The sequence below is a fragment of the Fukomys damarensis genome, unplaced genomic scaffold (assembly GCF_012274545.1).
Source record: "Fukomys damarensis isolate Sample0158 unplaced genomic scaffold, DMR_v1.0_HiC HiC_scaffold_37, whole genome shotgun sequence".
In the NCBI taxonomy this organism is placed as follows: Eukaryota; Metazoa; Chordata; class Mammalia; order Rodentia; family Bathyergidae; genus Fukomys; species Fukomys damarensis.
The window spans coordinates 23,001,807-23,027,815 of record NW_022900949.1 but is presented as its reverse complement, the minus strand read 5'-3'; the positions used below and the strand labels follow the sequence as shown (position 1 = coordinate 23,027,815).

The window sequence follows — 26,009 nt, the reverse complement described above, 5'->3', positions numbered from 1 at the left end:
AAAAAAAAAAAAAAAAAAAAAAATCAAAGACATAGATGATTTATGATGAAGCCAAAATTTAAATAATTTTATATTTCCAACAAATTACCATTTGCTATAATGCATTTTTCAATTTTGGCTACTCAGTTGTTTTTCTTATCAATATGACTACCTGATGAAATCAACTATCCTCTCATCTATTTCCTTGAATATATTAATGATACTTCTTTTAAAAATTGTGGCCAGTGACTCCACACATTTGTGGTTATCATCTATGTTTTTCTTTCCTAGATTTTCATTCATCATGTCTCCTTCCATTCCAGATAACTTTTGATCAAATATGGATGTTGTCTACAAAATAGCAAATAGATACTTTGGAAGTTGTAGATAATGTTTTTTTTTCCTCCATCCTTTTATTTATTTTTTGTTTGTTTGGTGTGGTTTTGGTTCTGGTTTTGATTTTCATCTGGCAGTTAGAATAAGACAGGTTACTTAAATTTCTAAGGGGCTAAGCATATTCAAAGTTGAGCACTGGTCCTTTTAAAGACTGGAGTATTATACTCTTAAAAATATAGTGTTTTTGGAATCTCCTCAAAAGTCCAGGATATTTATAGAACTTTTGCCACAGTGGCTCAGAAAACCTGGTATTTTTCTTCAGCTTCACGAAACAGGCTAAAATTCTATTCAATTTCTCCCTCTCTAAACCTTCCTTATAAATTTTCAAGTGCTCAATGAGAAAGTGCTCTTGGTTTTGGTATCGGGTAGTTCCTTTCAGAAGTGGCTTGCCAAGTAAATGTATTCCGGATCTTTCTCACCGCAAACAAAGAATTAAATGAAAAATCCGTGCCAAAAATTTATTTGAAAAGTAGGGGTGAAGAGCAAACTTGCATCAAACAAGAGAGGAAACGGGAAAACCAAAATAAAAGTATACCCTGGTTTGGAAGACAGGGTGGGCCACCATAAAGAGTCAGGTTCTTCATGGCTCCGGTGGGCTTATATGTCATCCACATCACCTGGGAATCCAGGAGAAGTTCTATATACGGGGATCCTGAGAAGCAGTGCTGTGTAGATCCTGGGATCCCACCGTTCCTCTCTTCCCAGCCAGCGTAAGCCACGCCCATCTCCTGTCTTGGTTTAACTTCTGAATTCCTTTCTCTGGGATCTTGTCTTTCCTGCACTTACATTTTGATATCTACCTGATGCACTCAACAGATGCTTTTCACGTATTTATCCATCTTTCCTGCTTATTCTAAGTAGTAAAAATTTTACCATGGAAGTTTATCTGCCATAACCAAAAGTGGAAGTCCATTCATTTTAAATAACATCCTCCAAGAATGAAAAAAGTAGCATTTTTTGCTTTACATATATGCTAATCACTGACCTATATGCTTAGAATTGATCTCATAATTCTCACAAAGACTAAGAGACAACCACTTGTTATTTACAGCAAAGGAAGCATCAATAGCCAGAGAGGTTAAATAACTTTCCCAAAATATGGGGAAAAGACTCAACCAAGGAAATATAATTCCAGACGCTTAGGTCTCACCACATATTAGCCTGCCTTCTGGGAAACTCCTCTGTCAAAGTAGCTGAATCGGTGCACTCAGCTGCCATCCCTATTTAATGGTCATCGTTACAGAACCATCAACTGTGGAGCACAGCTAAGAGTGGTTTGCCTTTCTGTAGCATTTATCTTATTAATGTTTTTTAAAAAATGAAAAGCTGTACCTAGTTTAAAAGAAATAGATCTTTTCTACACGAAGTGAAATCAGAAAGCCAAATTCCCATTTCCTGTTCTATTAATAACTGTTGGTAACTCTAGAAACTTTGTATCATTTTGAATTGCTGCTCAGTAGCTTGATTCCAACTGATGCGGAATGAAATTTCTTGTCCGTTGATAATCGAAGAAGGAAACTACTGAGGCTCCATAATTTCATCCCAACAGCGTCAGAGATTTGAAACAACTGCCTTCCTACCAGTCCTTATGCTGTCTACCTCCGCACCCCATCGTGTTTTAGAATTCACCCTTCCTGTGCCTCATTTCATCTCTCTTTACTTGACATATTTTTAAACTCACGATACTGTAGAAGTAGGCACAAACTGAGAGAAGGGATTCTCTGTTTATATTGAAAATCTGATTACTTTTCTTTCACCACCTCATGAGAGGAACACATAGTCAAGGACATGGGGTGCTCATTAGGTTACAATACACCAATTCATAAAAAAAAATTATGTGACCCTGCTCTGTAGCAACAGAAGGAAATCATGCAGAATGGATGCCAGCCCAGAAACTAGGCTTTTCTCTTAATTTTCTGGTTTACACACCTCACTGTCTCCTTCAACAGCGAATTTCAGAAGAGGTCAACATAAAGGAACTTTACTGCTTATTAAGTAAAGCCACTTTTTAATTTATTCCACCATTTAAGTATTTAAGCCTAATGTTCCTCAGTGTAGCATTACTGCCCCCGTGGGAGAGTCCATCGTTAAGTAAGCACCACTACTAATTAGCTGTAGTGGTGCTACAGTGGTTTCAGTGGGGGCCCTTAAAGCATTTTATAAATTTCTTTGAAGACTATTTCTCTTATTTAAACTGTAATGAGCTTTCATTTATGGTTATCAGCCTGCCGATATTAAGAAATGAACACTTGCTAAAACAAATACACACACACACACACACACACACACACATATTCATACTGAATAAAATCTTGATTAATTTTAAGGGAATGTAGTCTTGGAGTATTTTATATCATAGCTCTTCACTGTATTTTATATACATGAAGTATTACATTTTTATCCATGTGGCTTTATTCAGGATCTATTTCATTTACATGGTTGGATGTATTTTATATGTTAGTTACCACACATATAAAATCCCCTGATGTTTTAAATTTTTGTTTACTTCCCGTAGTGTAAGAAAATGACAAATAGAATGGAACTCCCTTTATTATGTCTTAATAACAAAAACAGTGAGTTAAAATAAACACATAAATAAAGTACAAGGGAGCAAAATCAGTGCCCTGAAGGAAATAACTTCTAGAAATAAGAAACTTGTTTTGGGGTTGGCCCTGCCGTTATCTGATTCTGTTGTTCTTGAGCAACCTCTGTGGTCTTGCTGGGTGCTTTTTCTTCCCTTTTCCTTTCCAAGCCTTGCTTCCCCGTGCTTTGATGACGTGGCGAAGTTTGTTTCCTAAGGATGCGTTCTTTCCCATTATCAGGCCCTGTCCAATCTCCCTGCCCTGATGTTCCATAACCCAGGAGCTCCTTTGTTCCTGCAGACAAAGAAGGGCCTGATTCAGCCCATGTGTGTCCCTCACGCCTCAGGCATAGTGCTTCCTTATTCTCCTTTCTTTTCCCAGGCCAGGTTTAGGCAAGTTCGCTTATGTGGCTCTTGTCGCAGATAAAATCCGCCCCTTTGACTTGATTGCCTTGAGTCAAGTTGTACAAACTTTCCAACCAGGCACCTGCCTCAGTGCCTTCTTTTTACAAAACTCAACTTCTAATGTATGCATTTTTCATAGTAGAGACCTCTGTGATCTTTAATTCAGAGGTCACAGTGACTGAGTGTACTGTTGTATTGTGTGTTGTGTTAGTGAAATGACTATGTTGCCAACACTTAAATACTAGAAGATTTCAAATTACAATATAGGCTTCCACTTTTTTCTTTATCTTTTTTTTTCCATTAAGATTATTGGTACATTCAAAGCAAACAGTACAGTTACATTTATCATTGGGATCTTGTACCTTTACCTGCTATATCTTGGTTCTTGTTTTTCCCCCACACCCCTGTCCTACTTTCACCTGCTTCAACCTTCCCTATTTACAGACTTTGTTTCCATTTTTTCACATTTTTTATTTTCGCTTATTTCCTTTCCCCACCCCTTCATACTTCCCCTTTAGCCATTTTCACACTCCCAATTATACCATTTGAGCCTTATTTACACTTTTAATTTTTCTCACCAGAGAAATTAGTTGGTGTTTACTCAAGTGTGTCCTATTTATTTCACTTGAGTATAGTCTCATTTAGCTATAAATATCTCTAATTTCTCATTCTTTGTTGTGTGGTACTCCTTTTTATACAAAAACTACACCTTCTATTTCCAGTCTCCAGTTGATGGGCATTTGGTTTGTGTCCAAGTTTTAGCTATAATGAACTGTGCTGCTATAAATATGGATGCACATATATCACTGCTATAATTTTTAGAATTCTTTTGGAAAGATACCCAGAACAGGGATGGCTGGGTCAAATGGAACCTCAAATCCTAGTTCTTTGAGGTATCTCCATATTGACTTCCATAGTGGTTGCACCAGTCTGCACTGCCACCAACAATGGAGAAGGGTTCCTTTCTCCCCGCAGCCCTGCCAGCATTTGTTATTGGTTGATTTCTTGATTGCACTCGTTCTTTCTGAGGTGAGTTGGAATCTCAGTGTTGTCATCTGCATCTCTCAAATGACCAGTGATGTTGAACATTTTTTCATATGTTTATTTGCTGCCTTTACATGTTTGAGAAATGTCTGTTCATTTTGGATGCCCATTTTTGAAATGGGTCTTTGCATTTGGGGGGGTCTGATTTTTTGAGTTCTTTATATATTCAAGATAGTAGTCTTTTGTCTGAGGAGTAGCTGGTAAAGATTTTTTCCGACATTGTAGGTTGTCTGTTAGCTCTGTTTGTGATTTCTCTTACACTGCAAAAACTTTTTAATACAATGACATCCCAGTTGTTTATTCTTTGTGCAAATTCTTGTGCTACTGAGGATTTGTTCATAAAGTTTTCTCCTATACCAATATCTTCAACAGTTCTACCTAATTTACTTTCCAGTAAGTTTAGTGTTAGTTTTAATATTTAGATCTTTAATCCACTTGGATTTTAGTTTAGGGCGTGGTGAAAGATAGGAATCTAGTTTTAATCTTCAGCAAGTTGAAAGCCAGTTTTCCCAACAGCCTTTATTAAAGAGGCTATCTTTCCCCCAATGAGGATGGTTGGCTCCTTTGTCAAGGATGAGGTAGCTGAGTATGTCTGGAGTTGTTTTTGCATCTTCTAATCTATTCCACAAGTCTATTTCTTTACCAGGACCATGCTCTATTTATCACAGTGAATTTGTAGTATAGTTTCAAGTTGGGGATTGTGACACTCCCTGCCATGTCTCTGTTGCCTAGAATGATTTTGCTATTCTTGCTCTCTTGTGGTCCCAAATGAATTTTTGGATTGTTTTCTCTAGTTCAGTGAAATATACTATTGGGATTTCAATTAGGATTGCATTAAATCTGTGTAGCAGTTTTGGAAGTATGGCCATTTTCACTATATTAGTTCTTCCTACCCAGGCACAAGAGATGTCTTTTCATTTTCTTATATCCTCTTTGATCTCTTTTTTTTCAGAGTGCAGTAATTTTCAGTGTCTTTTGCTTCCTTCATTAGATTGATTCCTAGATATTTTACTTTTTGGGGATGTCATTGTGAAATGAATTGTTTCCCTAATTTCTTTCTCAGTGAGTCGGTTATTTGTGTATAAGAAGGCTATTGATCTTTGAGTGTTGACTTTGTATCCTCCTACTCTACTGAATCTGTTAAGTAAGTCTTGATGTCTTTTAGCAGAGTTTTTTTGGTCTTCAGTGTAGAGTATCATATCATCAGCAAATAGTGACAGTTTAACTTCTTCCTTTCCTATCGTTATTCCTTTTATTTCTTTCTCTTGTCTAATTGCTGTGGCTAATGTTTCTAGAACTATATTGAACAGGAGTGGTGATAGTGGACATCCTTATCTTGTTCCTGATTTTAGTGTGAAGGTTTTTAGTTTTTGACCCTTTAGTATGATGTTGGCTGCTGGTTTTTCATAGATAACCTTTATCGGGTTGAGATCTATTCCAGTTTTCTGTAGGTTTTTTATCATGAATGTGTATTGAATTTTGTCAAATGCTTTTTCTGCATCAATTGAGATAACCATATCTTTTGTCCTTGATTCTGTTGATATAGTGTATTACATTTAATGATTTACTTATGTGTTGAACCATCCTTGCATCCCTGGGATAAATCCAACTTGGTCAGGGTATATGATCTTCTTGATGATCTTCTGTATTCTGTCTGCCAGTATCTTATTAAGGGTTTTTGCATCTATGTTCATAGGGAGATTGGCCTGTAGTTCTGTTTTTTGATTGGCTCTTTCCCTGGTTTGGGAATCAAAGTAATACTTGCTTCCAGGAATGAATTTGGACATATTGCTTCCCTTTCAGTTTCATTGAAGAGTTTAAAGAGTAGTGATGATAGTTCTTCTCTAAATGTCTTGTAGAATTCACCACTGAAGCCATCAGAACCTGCGCTTTTTCTGTTGGTAATGTTTTAATTACATTTTCAATTTTGCTGAATGTAATTTGGGTGTTTAGACTTTTTTATATCTTCTTTGTTCAACTTTGGAAGTTCATGTATCTAGAAATCTGTCCATTTCTTCTGTGTTTTCCATTTTATTAGAGTATAGTTTCTCAAATTAGGTATTGATGACCCTCTGGATTTCTGGTGGATCTGTTGTGACTTCTCCTTTTTTATTCCTAACTGCATGAATGTGAGCCTTTTCTTACCTTTCTTTTTTTTTTTTTTGATAAGGTTGGCTTAGAATTTATCAATTTTATTTATTCTTTCAAAAAACCAACTCTTCGATTCATTGACTTTTTGTATTGTTCTCTTTGTTTCCATTGCATTAATTTCTGCTCTGATCTTTATAATTTCCTCCCTTGTGTGAGCTTTTGGTTTGTCTTGCTTTTCTTTTTCTAGGAGCTTAAGGTTAAGCATTAGGTTGTTTATTTGAGCTCACTCTGTTTTCCTAGTATGGGCATTTACTGCTATGAATTTCCCTCATAGGACTGCTTTTATTGTGTCCCATAAATTCCTGTATGTTGCATTGGCATTATCATTTAATTGTACAAGCTACTTTCTTCTTTGATTTCCTCTGTGACCCAGTGGTTGTTCAGCAGAGTGTTATTTAATTTCCATGTGTTTGTGAAGTTCTTGAGGTTTCTTAGGCTATTGATCTCCAGCTTAATTGCACTGTGATCTGATAATATAGAGGGGATGACTTCAATTCCTTTGCATTTACTTAAGCTTGTTCTGTGAGCTAGCATGTGGTCTATTCTGGAGAATGACCCATGCACAGCTAAAAACACCATACTGATTTTCTCGGATGGAACACTCTGTAGACATCTACCAAGTCTGTTTGCCCTAAGACTTAGTTCAGTTCTGTTATTTTGTTGTTGATTTTTTGTCTAAATTATCTGTCAATTTGTGTCAGTGGGGTATTGAGGTCCCCCACTACAAATGTATTAGTGCTTATTTTGTTTTTCATATCCATTAATATTTGTTTTGTATAGTTGGGGCATTGGTATTCCGTGCATATATATTTATGATTGTCATTGCTTCTTCTTGTGTTGTTCCCTTTACAAAGATGTAGTGGACTTCTTTGTCTCTTTTAATTAGTTTTGGTTTAAAATCTATTCAGTCTGCAAATAAGGTAGCTACCCCCTGTTGTTTCCAGGGTCTTATTACATGGAAACCTGTTTTCCATCCTTTTACTCTCAGTCTATGAATTTCTTTGTGGGTTAAGTGGGTTTCTTGTATACAACATATTGTTGGATTTTACTTCTTAATCCATTCTGTCAACCTGTTTCTTTTGATTGGTGATTTGAGGCCATTAACATTGATGCTTATAATTGTTATGTATTGGCTTTTCATTGTTGTGTTATTTTCTTGTTGTTAGTTTTTGTTTTTGTTTTAATTTTTCCTTCTCTCCTTTTAATTTCTTTCCTTCCCTGGTATATTTGCTCTGTTAGTCCTTGTGGAGTTGTAGTCTTCACTTTCTTTTTCCAGGATATTGGTTAGAAGTGTTTGGAGTGCTAGTTTGGCGTTCATGAAATTTCTCAGGTGTTCTTTGTCCTGGAAGTATCTTATTTCCCCATCAATTTTGAAAGATAGTTTTGCAGGATACTTCAGTCTAGGTTGGAGGTTGTTTTCTTTTAAGGCTTGAAATATATCACTCCACGCTCTCCTTGACTTAAGGGTTTCTGTTGAAAAGTCTGCTGTGATTCTGATGGGCTTTCCTTTGCATGTGATTTGTTTCCTTTCTCTTACTGTTTGTAGTATTTTGTTCATCTGTTGAGTTTGTGGGATCTTGATTATTATATGTCTAGGTGTGGATTTTTTTTTTATCACGATTAGTTGGAGTCCTCTTTGCCTCACTTATCTGTATGTCAAATTCTTCCCCTCTGGGAAGTTTTCTGTCATTAATTTTGTGAACAGTTTTTTTCTGTCATTTGTATTTTCTCCTGCTACTTAATGGATTCCTATCAGTCTTATATTACTCTTCTCTGAATCATCTAAGAGCTGTTGGATTGATTTCTCATGGCCCCTTATTGTTTTTAAGAGATCTCCCTTTTCATGGTCACTGACCACCATCCTATCTTCTATATCTGAAATTCTATCTTCACAATCATTTATCCCGCTGTGAATGCCTTCTATAGAGTTTTTAATTTCTTGGATATCTTTTGGATCTGTTTCATGGATTCCATTTCTTTCCTATGCTGGGCACTTATGGTTTCCATCATATTCCTGAGCTCATCTTTTTTTTTTTTTTTAATCTGTTTCTGTTCTAGAGACTCTAATAATGCCTTTCATTTTTCTCACAATCTCTATGGTTATCTGGGAAATTATTTGTTTTGAATTTTTCTAGAGCCTCATTTATGTGTTTATTTATTTCCTGTGCTATCATTTCAGTGTATCCAGATGGTTGATTGTCAGACTCTTCCACCTCATTTCCCTCAGTTTACCTTTGGAAGTCTGTATTTGTGTCTTGTTTAAATGCCTTCTCATTTCTGTTTTTGTCATTGGTACTGTCCTTGGTTTAATTCCTGGGTTAATACTTCAGTCTTCCAGATCCAGCTGATCTTTAGGTTTTCAGTCTCTAATGTCTCTGAGGCAAACTCATTTTCATTATAACAGAGAGGACAACTGATCAGATCAATCGCAATGCCTTAACCCAAGTGATACAGTCAGCAACACAATAGCATCAAGCACATCTTAAAAAATTACAATTTGTGGTAGTTATTAATCTATCACCTTTAACTGTGTGAATTAAATCAAAATAAAGGACCAGCCCAAAATATGTTTATAGTGAATAACCTCTTCAATATAGCAACTTTACCCTTCAGGATGGGAATTTGAAGGAGTTGGGGAGGGAGAGAGAGATAGGATAGGGAAAGGTTAGAAGTGGGGTCAGAGGACACAGGTAGATCACACAAATTCTAGGGAGCTGTTTAAGAGAACAGGAGAGGACGGAACAAAATATACCCAAGAACAGAGCAAACTAACAGCAATAGGGAGACTAGAGACTGTAATCACTTTCTTTCTTTTTTTTGGCTTGCTTTTTTTTTTTTCTTTTTATGTAATCCCTTTCTTTTAAAACTAATGGCAATTGAGAGAAGGGAAAAGAGAAGAAAGGGAAAGGAAAAAAATTCAACTTAGGATAGGAACAGGAAAAAAAATGGAGAGTAATAAAGATCAAGGTGGGAGAGAGTGAGAGAAAGAAAAGCTAAGAAAAAGAAGTTTAAAAAAAGGAAAAAGTTGTGAGAAAAGAAAAAAAGATTAAAAATATTTTAAATGATTAAAGATAAGTGAAACATATTACTTTGAAGATAAAACGTACAAATAGAAATAGAGGGCCTCCCTTCAAGGTGTGTCTCTGTTGACACAAAATAGACAGTGTGGACAGGAGTTTGCAGTTCTAAGCTAATTACTCTCAGCAAGCTACCAGCTGTTCCCTGAGGTTCAGGCTGATTTCTGGCTGCAAGGCCCAAGTTGAGATCTCTGTCCTCCTGCTGGGTTGAACTCCACAAGGTTCTGGTGCAGGTTCCAGAGGTCTTTTCCCTGAAGTTAGATCAAGTTCCAATGTGAGGTGCTGGTCCCTCCGATTTACCAACTATGGTGGTGTGGTGTGCCTTTACCACAGGAGCCTGAGAGGCCTTCTTTCTCTTGTTCACATGGTTGGGGTGGGGGTGGCATGAACACCTCTGTATTCGCGCCAGCATGACTGGGCTCCTCTGTGTCACCGGATCAAAGGGGTATGGCTACAGGAGTGTAGCGCAGGCCATAGGCTCCTCTGCATCACTGGGTTGAAGGGCTCCACTTCTTTTCTTAAAACATCGGAAGCCTGAAAGCATTTGGTGTTGATTTCCACAGGAAAAAAATTGGCCAGAAAATGTATTCAGAATGTGTTCATCCATTTCTCCCTCAACAGTTTCTTCTTTTATACTCTACTCCTTCTTTGAATAAAGAGGCTGACTTTATCAGTTTCATGTTTTTATTTGTCTCCTTTCAGATTTTCTATGGCATGTGATTATGGAGTTGGAAGTGGGAGGGATAGTGTAATTTATCTTTGGATTATGGCTCATCTCTGCTTCCACATGGTTAAATGTATTGTTCAATACCTGGCACATGAAAAAGTTCAATAGCTGTAAACTAAAAAACAAATTAAAATATTTCTGTGGATCATTAACAATATTCAGGAAATCAAATAAAAATTTGATACATTGAGCTGAAACCTATTCCAATACAGTTTTCAAGCAACTTGGCACTAGTATGTTTTACTTTGTGTTGTTGTGGTTTTAATAATAAGGGAGCTTGACTTTTTAATATTTGATTATTATTAGATATATTAGAATGCTAGATTCCCGACTGAGTCATGCAAAAGTCAGATCGGACATTAAGGAAGATAAGGTGGGAAGTTTCCAGATATGAGTGGGTAAAGTAAGGGAAGAGTGGGCTTTAGTGTGTTTTTTTTTTGTTGTTGTTTTAGTATTAAGTGACTGCACACAGTATTGCTGATTAGCAAGTGAACAAAAATGCGTTTGGAGTCATTCTTTTCCAGTTAAGTCTTGATATGCGAGTGATTGAAGCTTGGGAACACATACCATACAATCAAGCTCTTGCTGAGATACTTTGATGCCTATTAGACTGATAGCAGGACCCATAATGGAAACAAATGAATGTTTTGGTGAGATTTGCAGGGCAGAGCAAAGCAGAGAATAAAATTCCATTACCTCTGGTCCAAGTACCATGCTGTTATCTCCCTGTCTGAGAGGCAGACAAAAATGCTTAGGGACTGTGCTCGGCCCCTGTGTCCTAGAGAATGATCCTACAGTGTGAAGCTAGAGCAGGGTTTGTCTTTGACACTTCATCCAGAGGCCAAAGGACTCTGCCCTACTCTTGCTAAATCCAAATTATCTTTTCTTGCCTTAATTTTGTCTAGCTGTTGCAAGCCTTTCCTGCTTCTATGTATGCTTAATTGGCCTCAATATATCATTTGAAGAAAAGTTTATACCTAAATAGTAAATTTAAACTTGTAAAATGGAACAAAAATTAAAAGATCTGTTAGTTAAAGAATTTATGAAATCCTGTGTAAGCCAAATGGAAGCCTATCTTGATGCTGTTAGTGCTCTTTTCCCACCTGTCCTGGGGAACAAATGTAATTGTAAAACAAATTCTTCAAAATATATCATTGAAATCATACAGAGGCTCAGTTAAAAATTTAACTTTGTGTTCAACTCAAAGCTCAACTATTATAGGTACTTGACTATAACAAAGATACATTTTTTTAAAAAAGCTTCTGTAGTTCCTGATATTGCCAATTTGAATGACACAGAAAAAATTTTGAGGGTGCCTATAAGTGTATGTGTTGAGGGATTAAAAAATGACTTTTCAAAATCAAAATTTTTAGCTTGTTAGTACTTTAACTCTCCTGTGGCCACAGCTACATTGACTTGTGTACTCATATCCTCATACCCACAGTCTTCTGTGGGACAGACGATCATGACGACATGACAGATCCCGCTCTTGTGCTAATTTTATCGATACTGACTGTGATTCTTTATTTTTATGATTAGTTGCTTTTCTCTCATTGCTGAGACAAAATACCCAACACCTAAAGTTACAGGGAGAAAGATTTATTTAGCTCACATTTTGTAGAGGTTTCAGTCCATAATTGGCTGGCTCCAAGGCAGGGTGGTGTGGCAGAGGAGAACAGTTCTTGGCAGGCAGAGGATAGCAAGCCCCAAGGAACAGCTACAGCTCCTTCTATCCCTTGTGTCTTATCCAGACTACTTAGGGCGGGTAGCACTCACACCTCAATCCTCGTGCCCTTGTTCCTAGCATCGCACCCATCCCAGTGTCACATAGTCTAGATCCAGCCTGTGACTGCATGAAGCTTTGTAGGGACATCAATTCTAAACTGTTTTTTTATACACACACACACACACACACACACACACACACACACACTGTGTCAATCAGCTTTTCACTGCGATGACCAAATACCTGAGAATATCAACTCACAGGACAGGTTGATTTTGGCTCACAGTTTCAGTGGTTGCACTCTGGTCAGTGGGCTGCATTGCTCTTAGGGCTGTGGGAAGGCAGAAGTGTCATGGTGGAGGAGAGCCGATTACTTTATGGCAGTCAGAACACAGAGACAGACGTAGAGAGCCAGAGAAAGGCATGCATTAATTTCTAATGCATGGTCCTGGCAAAGAAACAGACCTGAGGATCAGTGGAATAGATTAGAAGATGCAAAAACAACTCCAGACATACTCACCTACCTCATCTTTGACAAAGGAGCTGACCATCCTGACTGGAGGAAAGAGAGCCTCTTTAATAAATGGTGTTAGAAAAATTGGATCTCAGCCTGCCAAAGATTAAAATTAGAACCTTGTCTTTCACCATAAACTAAAATCCAAGTGGATTAAAGATCTAAATATTAAAACAGAAACACTAAATTTGCTGGAAGATAAGTTAGGCAGAACTCTCAAGATTATTGGCATAGGAAAAGACTTAATGAACAAATCCTTGATAGCATGGGAACTAGCACAAAGTATCAACAACTGGGATCTCACTGTATTAAAAAGTTTTCGCAGTGCAAAAGAAACCACCAACAGAGCTAAGAGACAGCCTACATTGTGGGAAAAAATTTTACCAGCTGCTCCTCAGACAAAGGACTACTATCTTGAATACATAAAGAACTCAAAAAAATCAGGCCCCCAAACCTGATTCAAAAATAGGGATCTGATATGAACAGACATTTCTCAGACAAACAAGTTAAAGAAGCAAATAAATATCCTCATACCCACATGTTCAACATCGCTGGTCATTCGTGAGATGCAGATGAAAACAACACTGTGATTCCACCTTACCCAAGAAAGAATGGCTGCTATCAAGAAATCAACCAATAACAATGCTGGCAGGGCTGCAGGGAGAAAGCAAACCTTCTCCATTGGTGGGAGTGCAGACTGGTGCAACCACTGTGGAAATCAATATGGAGATACCTCAAACAACTAGCATTAAAGTTTCCATTTGACCCAGCTATTCCTCTGCTAGGTATCTTTCCAAAAGAATTAAAAGAACCATTCCATAGTGATACATGTGCACCATTGTTTATAATGGCACAGTTTGTAATAGTTAATTTTTGGAAACAGCTCAATTGCCCATCAACTGGAGACTAGATAAAGAGATGTGGTTTTTCTATAAAATGGAGTACTACTCAGCCATGAAGAATGAGAAATCAGAGTCATTTATAGGAAAATGGATGCGCATTGAGGCCATACTCTGGTGAAATAAATAGGATACACATGTATAAATATCAAATAGCTTCTCTGGTGTGAAAAATTAAAAGTGTAAATAAGGTTCAAATGATATAATTGACAATGTGAAATAGGAAGAAAAGGTCTAAATGTGTGGGAGAAGTCGTAGGTGTAGGGGAAAGGAAATAAGGGAAAAAAATATGAGAAAAGAAAAAAATGGAAAGAAAGTCTTTGTAAATAGGGAAAGGTGGAGGGGGTGAAGGGAGGGCAGTGGTAGGGGAAAAAATAAGAGACAAGATAGCATCATGCAAAGGTACAAGTTGCCAATGATGAATGTAACTCCATCATTTACTTAAGTGTACCCATAAACTTAATGGAAAAAAATGTCCAAGTGATTGTCTCATTCATATCTCTTGCCCCATTTTGTCTACATTCTCAAGGTGTCCTGAGTATTTTAAGGTGCGGATATTACAAGTATCTGCTGCATTCAGGTTCTTTTTCTTACAATTCAAATTTAAGAGATACAACTTTGAGACGTCCCCTAACACTGCATGACTTTTCCCTGTGTTTCACCAACAATGCTGAAGCTAAACAGGCACGAACAATTCCATAACTTAACTACATATAAAATCAACCCTATTTGACTAACATTACATGTTAGTCAGTGGTAGTATAATTAAACATCTACTTCATAGTGCATGACTTGTTTTTTCTAAGTTTTATATCTTTAAGCCTGCAAGGCTTAAACAAGTTTTTTTTAACTTTACGAAAATAAATATGATAAAGTTTTCTAGGAAAACAAATGGTAAGAGGAGAATCCCTATGCCACAAACAGCCAGCTTCAGGGCTTCCATGGTGTCCCTGTGTGAGCTGGCAGCATCTGCACCACTGAGGCACTCTGGGAATTCATTGCTTTTCATATCAAGTAGCCACCTCTAGGACCTTGCACTCTCTTATGTCTTCAACTCAAAAGTAGCATGTGAGTAATGTTATTTTGAGATAACTGTGACTGTTTTCTATGATGCTTCTTCCTCCCTCTCTTGTCCCTCATCTCCATCACCTGATTTTGTTCATTAAGCAGGCTGATCACACTTCCCATCCCTGAGTGAGATTCAAATCTAACCTCTAGCAACTTACTTTTTTTTTTTTTTTTTCCAGATTCCTGTCTTGGTCACAGAGATAAGTTCCACCAATCATCCAGTGAAAGTGGGGCTGTCTGATGCATTTGTCGTTGTCCACAGGATCCAACAAATTCCCAGTATGTAGAAGAAGGGTAATTACAAAGTGTGAGCTTTCTGTGGGGGTACATTCCAAGGACATTGGCTTCAGGCAGGTGTAATTTTAAAAAGAACCACTTAGGTAATTGCTGCTTATTAATTTTACTGTTTGGGTTATAATTCCTATTGGGATGGGCTCTCTTCCATTACAGGAATCTTGGGTACAGGGAAATTAAGGAGCCTAGACCAAAATGTGTAATTTGGGGTTCTTTGGAATAATTGCCTTGGTTGAGCAGAGATAATTATGGTATTAACATGAGGAATTTGACACAGTGACAGAGTATTTGGCTGATAGGCACATGACTTTATGTACTTGTTTACTTATTTTTATTGTCTATCAGAGGAATGGCTTTTGATAGTGAACACTTCTGTAAAAAATATTTGGGTGTTTAAAGGAAGGTGAACGACAAATTATAAATTCAGTTAAATAAAAATGTAAGTAAAGTGATGCCTACCAGAGAGGACATCTGTTTCTCCTTTTTTGTTGTTTAAATCATTTTTACCTAATTTAGCTTATATTTTGCAGGAAAACATGTAGGGCTTTGGGCAATTGTTCATCATAGCAGAAAATAAAAATGTTGTGGAGTGTAAAGCTCCCTGGTGAAGCATTTGGGAAGCCATGAGCTCGTCCTTCACACACACACACACACACACACACACACACACACACACAGAAAGCAAAACCACAATATATACTGCATTTTGTAGTAGTTCCGACCATGCAAACATCCATCTTTTGAAAGCTTCTGGTTTTTAAAAATCCTTTTTACTTCCAGAATATTCCTAAAGAAGGCATTAAGGATTTGCTATGGGAGGTACTTGTTTGTGTCGAGTGTGTGTGTTTATTTAAAGCAAGGAATAATAATAAAATGCATCCAAAGATCAGATCGCTTCTTTCCTGTTTGTTCAAAGTTCTTTTTCTTTTCTTTCATGTGTATGTACTTGTTCTCGTCTTGAGCTGATTCTGTCTAATTATGACTTCTCTCAAAGGCAGAAAATTAAATGCAGTGGAAACTAGAGTTTTCAGAGGAGTAGACTGACTGAAATTGTTAGAGGGGCTCTCCTCCCTGAGAATGTCATGTGTATAGGGCGATCCTATTTGGGGAAGACCGCGTATCCTGGAATGGGTCTCTTCTTCTTAGCTGTGAGTCTGTGGGAGGTAATATTAAAGGCAATTGTTAAGTCAAAGTAGATTTTCCAGCAACTAAATTGTACCAAGAACAAAGCAAGGATATATCAGTATGTGTAGGCAACATAAAAGCGCCCTGACAGAACTCTTAAATAAGAGGCTGAGCTCTGGGAGGGCCGAGGTTTGCTTCTGCTAGAGGAGGAGCGTTCTCACTTTCTCCCTTTCAGAGGTGTTAAATCAAGCATGGCCTGAGTCAATTATTGTACAAGTGAAAGGAAACCCGTTTGCATTTATTTGTTGGCTCTTTGCATCCCTGGAAGAATTTTATTTGCACCTTGCTCAAAAGTTCATTTTGGTGCACGCTGATGCTCTAGTGCATCATTGTTTAGAGAAAAAGACACATAAAACTATAAAGAATTATTCTATATGTGCATTTCAGTATGCAAATTTTGTGTCAGTATGTTCTGCATAATCAGGCCTTGCAAAGAGTTCAGGGTCCCTAGATGTAATTTTAGAACCCTTGTTATGCTGTAAAAGAGTAAATGCTTAGGTTTAGGGGGCAAATACCCTTCACGATATCAATTTCACTAAATAAATTGGCAAAATCCTTATGCATTTAGAGAGTAGATTTTGTCTGAAGCTTGGAACTCGGCATTCACCTTAAAAACAATCCTCAAACAGAGTTCAGAGGGAAAATTTGCTCAGGCAAGTGGAGGACTTAGTGTGCATTCACATGTCTTGTTGACCTTGCTATTCAATCCGGAGAAAATTAGCCTGGAAGCAACAGAAGTGGGGAGTCTCTATTGCCTCCGTCTCTGCAGTTAGATGAGACCATATTGGAGGAATCAAACTGAAATCAATGCATTCTCCTTAAAATTCATTTTGGGGAACAGAAAATTTTAATCTCCTTAAAAAATCTGTTCTCACTTAATAAAGTGCAGCAGTGTTTGTTACATGAGCTTCTGTGTAAGAAGAGAAATAAGATTCCATTAGATTCTCAGCTGAAAAGAGGTATACTTATTCATGACACAGATGAAGATAACCCAAGATTAGCATAATACACACTATGGAAGTATTTTTTCCCTGAGAAATAGGGTCCTATCTGTGTAGTGAGAGCTTAAGTAAATATTTAAATCCTTTTCAAAATTCTGTTCCCATGTTTAGAAACTCTCAGTATTATGAGTAGTCCTGTAGGAAATTAAATACTTTATTTCTGTTACCCCTTTTTTTCTTTCCCTGAGTGGATATTGGGACCAGCTGATCCTTATCCTTAAGGAGTGGGCGATTTCATTTCTTCTGTATTTCAAGGTGCGTTACATCGGACCCTCTTCTCACAAGATCAATTTTCTGTTCTTTTAATCATGTGGTTATATGGGTTATTAAATTCAGAATTCCAGTGTAATCGAGTCATAGTGAATTGGGAATGTGAACCATAGCCTTGGGAGACCTTCTAGCTCTTCCCCTAGGAGACCGCCATTTCTGTCTCATTCCTGCCAGATTTGCTGAAAGTTTGATAAAGCATTCAATAATCTGAAAACTAATTTTCATTTGTTAATAAGATCTCTCACCATCCATTCTTCATAGCATCAACAGCCAAACTCCTCGTTTTTCAGCTTTTAAAGATTTTCAAAGAGTAAGTGATTTTACTGCCAAATTTGAACCATAGCTATTGAATCAGGCTTTTTCTTTCAAAAATAAAAAAGATCAGCTAGTCTTATACATAGTTTAAATATCAAAGAGCATTCAGTCATTGTTTAGAAAACTGATAAACAATTCTGAGGTTACAAGAGAAATTACTCCTTCCAAAGGCTATGGTGAAATTAACCCTTATATTAAAAACGAAAAGAAAATGGCACACATCTGTAATCCCAGCACTCTGGAGGCTGAGGCAGGAGGATCGCTGTGAGTTTGAGACCAGCCTGAGCTAAATAGTGAGTGCCAGGTCAGTCTCAACTTCCTAGTGAGACCCTGTCTCAAAAAATAAAAATAAAAAAAAAAAAGAAAAAAGAAAGAAAAGAAAAGAAGGAAATTAGTTATAAATATGCACAGTATATAGGATACTGTAGTGAGAATATTGGTCATGATACTTTGGACATATTATTTAATTCTGTAACTTCTTTACACACAAAGTGGGCGTCATAGGACCTCACATGCCTTTTGTATGTAAGATGCAGTTACATACAACTGTGAAGGGTTCTCATACTTAGAGCTGTTGTCTCTCCACGACCACCACCCTCTTCGTTGTCAGTATCACTGTATGACAATGATTCTGACTCTGAGGAGGACAGGCGTCATCTTAGCAGGCTCACAAGGGGTCCACTTTGACAGGGTGTCTCTGAAATGCTCAATCTTTCTGTGAATTTACTTGTTTTAAAATGTCCCCTCGAGGCCTGGAGATTTAGCTCAGTGGTGCCGCTCCTGCCTCGCAAGAGCAAGTTACTGAGTTCAATCCCTGGAACCAAAAAACAAACAAACAAACTAATAAACAAATGTCTCCTTGTACGACTTGTATATGTGGTTTCGTGCCTGTAAATGCCTTCTGTTTTTTGTTTGTTTGTTTGTGTCTTTCTTTCTTTTGGTACCGGGCATTGAACTCGGGACCATGTGCTTGCAAATCAGGCATTGGAACCACTGAGTTAAATCCCTGGCCCCCTTCTGTTTTTTCATAAACCTTATTTGTAAAACTTTAGAAACAGAGAGAACCACAGAAACCAGCCATTCCAGTGTCCCTAGATATGTCGGAAGAATGACCTTCATATGAGGAATTTCATTTTTCATCTCAGAAATATGAGCATAAAAATAAACTTGTTACGAATAGAAGCACAGTGCACTTTAATTCAGAGGAATGAAAAATAGCAGAAATCTTTAAATTACCTCCAGATCCACCAGAAAGAGTTAGCAGTCAATGCTTTCATTATCATCCAATCTTTTCCTTATATCGCAGATGCACTAAATGCACCTGTGCTAAAATTGGTATCTTGTGAATATATTTTTGTGGGCTCTTTTCCCCTCAAAATATACATTTTTTTCTAATGGAAGCAAACTCTTGCTTCAGATATGTTGCTTCTTATATTAACAGTAAAGCAGTGCTGAACACACTTATTTTAAAATTTTACAGATATCCGATTGTCAAAAGATGAACTTGAGATGTTGCGTATGAACACTGTTTTATGTGCCTGTCAGTTTACTAACCCATCAGCATTAGATATCATATTGTTCTACATGCTTTCAGATACTACTACCATTTTTTAAACTTTTCAAATTTGATAAGCAGAGAGCATGGCATTTCGCTATTGCTCCAATTGTCTTTTATGAGAAAGCATTAACATCCTCACAGATTCATAGGTCGTTTATAATTTCCATATTTTTCGTTGAGTTGCTCTGCTAAGTAATTCTTTCTTAGCCTCAATTTATGTCCCTTCCAATCCTTTTTGCACAGTGTGCAGAGATCTTCCTGAATGCGTGCATTATGCTCAGTAATACCACTTTTATTTATATTTCTTTCTTTTCCATTTTAACCCCCAGGCTGCTGGAATGCCACAATATGCCTCACTGTTCCTCTCCCCTGAGTTCAATGAGTATAGCCTTTCAGGCAAGAAATGCCATGTAGTTCTTCTGTGTTGAAAACACAAGGCTAGGTCATTTGAACAGTGAGAAGGTTACCATACACACACACACACACACACACACACACACACACACACACACACACACACACACACCCACACCCACACCCCACTAAGAATTCTGGAGATAGAAAACCCATCTACGTGCTAGCTGATCTAACTTGCTGTAATTTATGACAATGACTATTTCTGATCCCTTAGAATACTCCATGTCGTCTTTACCTGGTTGGTACTTTTTAAACAGCAAGCTTTTTCTTGTAAGCATCTGCTATTGTATGCGTAGTAATGTTGTTCATGCTAACTCTATAGCATATGTTCTTGTTGGTTATTATTTATAGCTCAATAAAATAATCATTATAGCATTTTCAGAATCAGAAGTTCACTTGTAGAGAAACTATATTTTAAAAATTCTTAGTGGCTCACTGAAGTCTTGGGGAAACATTTGTATGTACTTGGCCATATGTGGATTGTTTTTTAATATATTTACAGGCCACTGTGGCAATTTTTCTAAGAAGTTGATCAAAATTATTTAAATCGTGACTGTCATAACCTTAACAAACAGAGAGTCCTGCTTATTAATATGGGAGAATATCTTTAGCTGTGATTCTCAAAGAAATAATAGCACAGGCAGGTGTACTGCCCAGGGGAACTTTTTGCACTACTAAAAATGCTCAGAATCTAAATCTCTAGAAGACCTCACTGGCTGCAGGTAGCTCTGTGCACTTGCACTGCAGTGAGTAACCCTAAGAAACTGAATTTTAAATTGGACTTAATGAATTTTAAATTAAAGACCCACATGTGACTAGTGGCTCGCAGATTAGATGGGAAAATAGGCCATATACACATAATTAAATAAATGCTACATGCCAAGTGTCATATTTACATAGACATTGTTTTTATTTCTCCGCCTTTTCTCTGCCTTTTAAAGGGCATTAAGATGCTAGATTTGTTTAAATAGTAAGTTCTTGAGTGTACTTTTTTTTTTTTTTTTTTGGTACCGGGGATCACACTCACGACCTTGCACTTGCTAGGCAGGTGGCGGCACCACTGAGCTAAATCCCCGGCCTTTGATTGTATTTTTGAAATAATAAATTTTCATTTACAATAATTATAATTGGTTTTCTTCATAGGAAAAATATTCTAACTTTGATTTGGTGGTAGGACACATTCACTGTAATTACTCACCAACTATAATAAAAAGTAAAGTCAAAATGTGATAAAAAAAAATACTGTGGTAATTATAACCAATCAATGATGTTTTATGTACTATTTTTTTTTTAATTTCCAGAGATTAAAGTCAGAACCACACTGAGTTATACCCCCCCGCAGCCAAACCCACTTTTTTGTGGTACTGGGAATTGTCTTCAACATGGAGTTACATCCTTAGCCCTTTTCTTAATTTTTTAAAAATATATTTTGGGGCAGGGTTCTGCTAAATTATAATCCTCCTGCCTCAGCTTCCCAGGCTGCTGGGATTATAGGTATGCATCACTGCACCTGGTTGTCTGGCTATATTCCGTAGAATCTATGTTAAACCCTTTTCAGAGGAACTGTACCTTCTTCATTATTATCATGGTTATCAGTCTCTTCATTCATTTAAGACTGGCTCAGTCCATAAATCTTCAGTAAATTGTGTTGTCTTACCTCAGCTTTCCTGAAAATAGAAAGCCCTTCAAAATTATTCATTCTATCCAAGATAGCTTTGCTTCCTTTACAGCTCCATTTCATTCGTTGCTCAGGTTCTCATGTGTGCATTAGCTCGCGAACAGCTTCGCAAAAGAAGAAATAAGTAGAAATCAAGTTTTCATTTATAAAATAACTTCTAATTAAAAAGGACAGTGTAAATGAAATTTTATTGTTCTAATTCATACATTTCTATTACATGCTATTTGGTTGACCCTGGTTTGACTTTTAAAACAAAGTGAAAAATCTCAGGTGTTCTGATCATTAGACATCACTCATTATCAATTTTGAAATATTTGAGAATGTTTCTATTTTCTTAGAGTTTCTTTGGACAGGAACAGCTTCCTCCAGGAATTTGTAACTAAGCTGTTTCCTTTAACTAAATTAATTCGTTCATCCCTTCACTCATTGACTTTCATCTGTTATCACACTCTTGAAAAACAATTCTTTACCAACCCAGGGCTGGCTTTCAATCTGTATAATAAAGCTTGAATTGCTATTTCTAATATAAAATCCTAAAGTCACAGAAAGAACTTTAATTTATTGTTAAATTCACAGCATTTATACGTTCAGTCATTCAGTGTATATTTATTGTACATCTGATAGGATAGGATAAATTGGATGAAGGAAAGGAAGCCCAGCTTAATGTACTATTGCTTTCTTAAAACAGTGAATGAAAAGCTTATCTTTACAAATCTCCACTGTGGTTTCCTTACTCCAAGAGACACAGGAACCTCGCCGGGACAGCTCTCAGCAGTATTCTGGGCTGAATTTGTCTATGTAGCTTTTATTTTAAAATATCCTGTCTTTAAATTATGACCTCAAATGTTAAATTTTCCGTGTCTTTTTCCTTCATAGTTGCCTTCAAATTTATGTTTCCCTGATATATAACATATATTTGTTTTGATTTACACTTTCCTGCTATACTGAGAATATTTCTATTTTTAACTACTACAGCTTTCATACATTTATAAACGTGCCTGCATGTTAATATTTCCAGTTGAATTTTTCCAGAGGGAGTCTTGTTTTTTGTAAATCTAGTGTAGGATTTTCCTCCTTGCATGAGTGCCAAAGATCTGAATCATTTAGCACTGATTTTTGTGTACATATAAACATTTGAGGTTAACATGAGGGAAAGCTTACTGCATTTCACCAAATTTCCTTTAATGAAGTCAAAATTTCCTTTTCTCTCAGAAGAAAATATATTTAATTACATGAGATTTAATGAACGTGATAGATTTAATGACCTTGCAAATGTGCATTTTAAAATGTACATTTTACAACTTTCACGTAAGTCTCTGGAGCAGACCCTGGAACCATGATGATAGTAGCAGATCTGCAGTGACTGAGAAGCCTCTCGCTGTTAAGTTAATCTTGGTTTTTGTGAAGTTGGAATAGACTAGTTAAATTTGAATTGCCACCACCCAGTCTCAACATTTGTTTAACATTATTTCAGCTTTTTTTTTTTTTAAAGAAGAAGACACTTAAACTAAATACATTTCTGGAATCAAATGAAAGCTTTTTAGCCTTGGCAGGGACCAATGAGTAAAAAACTTGCTGATGACTTGTTTTTGACAGGGCTGTCTCAAATACCACAGAAATGACTATTTGGAAGCTGCCATTGATTGGCAGGTTATCAAACAAAAATTATTCTCATTAATTTGGTTTTGTTAAATCATCTCCTTCCAGTAGTTGGAGGAGTTCAGCAGGTAATTGAGCTGGCATAGAAAAATTGCCCCTGTCTCTCTCAATCCATATGCATGGTCAATAATTAGCTCCCAGACGTCTCCCAGCCTCTGTTATTAGTTGAGGTTTTTTTCAACGTGTGACATGAAATGAAAAGAATACTAATGTATTAAAGACCATGTGGACTATGTCCAAACTTTAGCAGGAAGTCTCCTGAGCTCCAGCCCTGGTGATCTTCGGACAAAGTGTTGCTTCTGAGAACTGAATGATTTAGCAAAATACTTGGAAAGCAATATGTGAGGAATGCATGCTGTTTAGACAAAAGGTCCTTTGACCAATGCAAATTAAATTTCCTCCAAAATAAAACTGGACGTGGTGATATCTTTAAATAACTTAGAGTCAGTCCCTCAAACAATTTTTGATAGGCATATTATTTGGAAAATGCAACACTATATTGCAAGAATTCCAAGAGAGAAATAAAATGATGATAACACTATCTTTCTGTTTACATTCACCAAACCCACACACACTCATTAGGAAGGGTTAAAATGGGGACTTTAAATAGATTTGTTTTGTTTTATTTTTACAATACACTTGCTCATATTTATCTGATTTCTAGCTATTAAAGTTCTTATCAAGTAATCCACCTAGGCTTTTTCTCAGGGACTTTGATAGATTTGCTAATGAATTATTGTAAATTACTTTATGTAATATAAATGCTAATTATTGGCCTTCTTTAGATATATTAATACACAGAAACACTGATTCTAAAATGATTTAAAGTTCTATCCTTCCCCTAGCTTTACTGAGATATAGCTGTCAAGTGAAGATTATGTATTTGTGAGATACATGTCACAATGATTTGATGTGTGTATACTGCGATTAACACAATCCACTTAATCACCTGGATATCATTTTTACTTTGTTTGCCTTTGTGCTGAGACCACCTAAAACCTGTTCTCTTCCAATGTAGAGGGTTATACAGTGCGATTAATTGTAGTTAATATGCTGCATAAAATAACTGACCCCGTTTTTTTGCATTATTAAAGAATTTTATTCTGACCCTTCAAAGTAATCCCATTATTATTCTGACAATGTTAGACTGTGAAAACTTTTAATTACTGTTTATTTCTTGAAACTTTAGCTTCATTTTGGGGAAATTTTGATATCAAAATGCTGCTGTTTGTTAAACAGGAAACTGTTGGAAGTTAATTTCCTTTTACTTTTGTTTTCGTAGATGTTCGAAGAAGAACAATTTATGAGTACCACCGAGTAGAGCTACAGATGTCAAAAATTACCAACATTTCAGCTGTGGAGATGACCCCATTACCTAGTAAGTTAATATATGCACATAGTTAAGTAGGAAATACGACTTGAAAGTTTGGTGATCTGATCTGTTCCATAATTATGTGGATGATTATTGTGGTAAGTGTGTAATTATAATTGTGTTTGGCATGCATGAGTATTTTGACTGGGTGTGTGTATAGAGATGTATGGTGATTTTGTTTTGGTTGAGTGGTTTTTTCTCCCCCATGCTGTTAATTAGTGCTGATGATTCTGCTCTGTCCTGTTTCCTAGCATGTCTCCAGTTCAACAGTTGTGGCCCCTGTGTCTCCTCTCAGATTGGCTTCAACTGCAGTTGGTGTAGTAAACTTCAAAGGTAAAATAATAATAAAGCAAGTTTAAAATTCGCAAAAATACACTGCCTCAGATTTTAAATGTATGCCAAGCATGTAGATTATCTGTACATTAACACTGTCTCATGGCCACAATGATAAAAAATGCTCAGAAATAGAATTTTTGTATTTCTTTGAGTGCTCAAAATGACCAGGAACCCTCAGATTCAATAAGATCATTATCTGAGTGCTCAAAATGACTAAGAATCCTCATATTCAATAAGATCTTTATCTGTCATACATTAGCAATTCTCAACGGGGCTTTCCATGTGTGCTATAGGCTACCGTTGCTAAATCTAAATTGATGATTTGGGTCTATACTGTAGAGAAAACTTGGAATGTGGTATCTTTTGAACAGCAGGGATAGACTGTAATAATCTCTTCCACATGCTTAGTGAATGCCTATATAACACCTAAGGTTATTAGTCAGGATCATCGCACTTATGGAAGGTTGACGCTATTTGACCTTTACATAAATACACCATGTGATTTTGATCTCATTCTCTAGGCTATGAGAAACATAAGCTGCATAATTTTCAGTGTCAGAAGGCTCACTGATTTTCATAAGTAAAAAAGGCAGTTGTTCAGTGTCTAGTTAAAGATGTGCGAGAAGTCAGGCGTGGTGGTGCACGCCTGTCATCCCAGCACCCGGGAGGCTGAGGCAGGAGGATTGCTGTGAGTTCGAGACCAGCCTGGACTACATAGTGAGTTCCAGGTCAGTCTCAATTACATAGTGAGACCCTATCTCAAAAAAAAAAGCAAAACAAAAAAAAGATGTGCGAGAGTAGGTTGCCAGTCCCCATAGCGGCATCCAGCACAGTCCTACCAAACACTCACAGAAATCAATGTAAACTCAGCTAAGACACAGGAGGAAGCACGTATGCCACTACGTTCTTGGTCCCTGAAAAGGAAAGCATACAGCCTTAGAGTATTTGGGAATGACTCAAGTAGATCCTAAGATTGTTTTGGTCTTGTTTGTTTGAAATACAAAATGAAGGCTTGTAAATGTATTATGTTAATTGTTCAACTATTTTGTACGTCAGTTATATCCCAGGTGTTCAGAATATGAGAGTAACCAATGTTAATGGGATCCGTGTCCCCTGTCGAGTCACAGTCTGTCTTGAAATAAGTCCCCTTCCCATCTTCCACGACTAGATCGTTCAGTCTATGAACAGTCAGCTTCCTTCTCTAGGAGGAAAACTGAATACTGAAATTTTAACCATGCGTGTGCTTCCATGGATAGCCATGGTGTTATTCTCTACTGGCTGCAGCAGCTGACTGCTAAAGGTGTGTTCAGGAATACATCAAAAGTTACTGAAGGCTAAGACATAAAATGCCAATTAT

General features: G+C 36.9%; 1 protein-coding gene across 2 annotated transcripts in view; it reads left to right on the top strand.

The window, feature by feature from the left end:
- Positions 1-26,009, top strand: part of Plxdc2 (plexin domain containing 2) — a 407,901-nt gene that overhangs the window by 293,959 nt on the left and 87,933 nt on the right. For both annotated transcript variants that reach the window (XM_033759775.1, XM_019205160.2), the window contains exons 7-9: positions 14,747-14,846; positions 24,227-24,322; positions 24,568-24,649. In XM_033759775.1, coding sequence (XP_033615666.1) covers positions 14,747-14,846; positions 24,227-24,322; positions 24,568-24,649 — 278 coding nt within the window. The remainder of the gene's footprint in view (positions 1-14,746; positions 14,847-24,226; positions 24,323-24,567; positions 24,650-26,009) is intronic.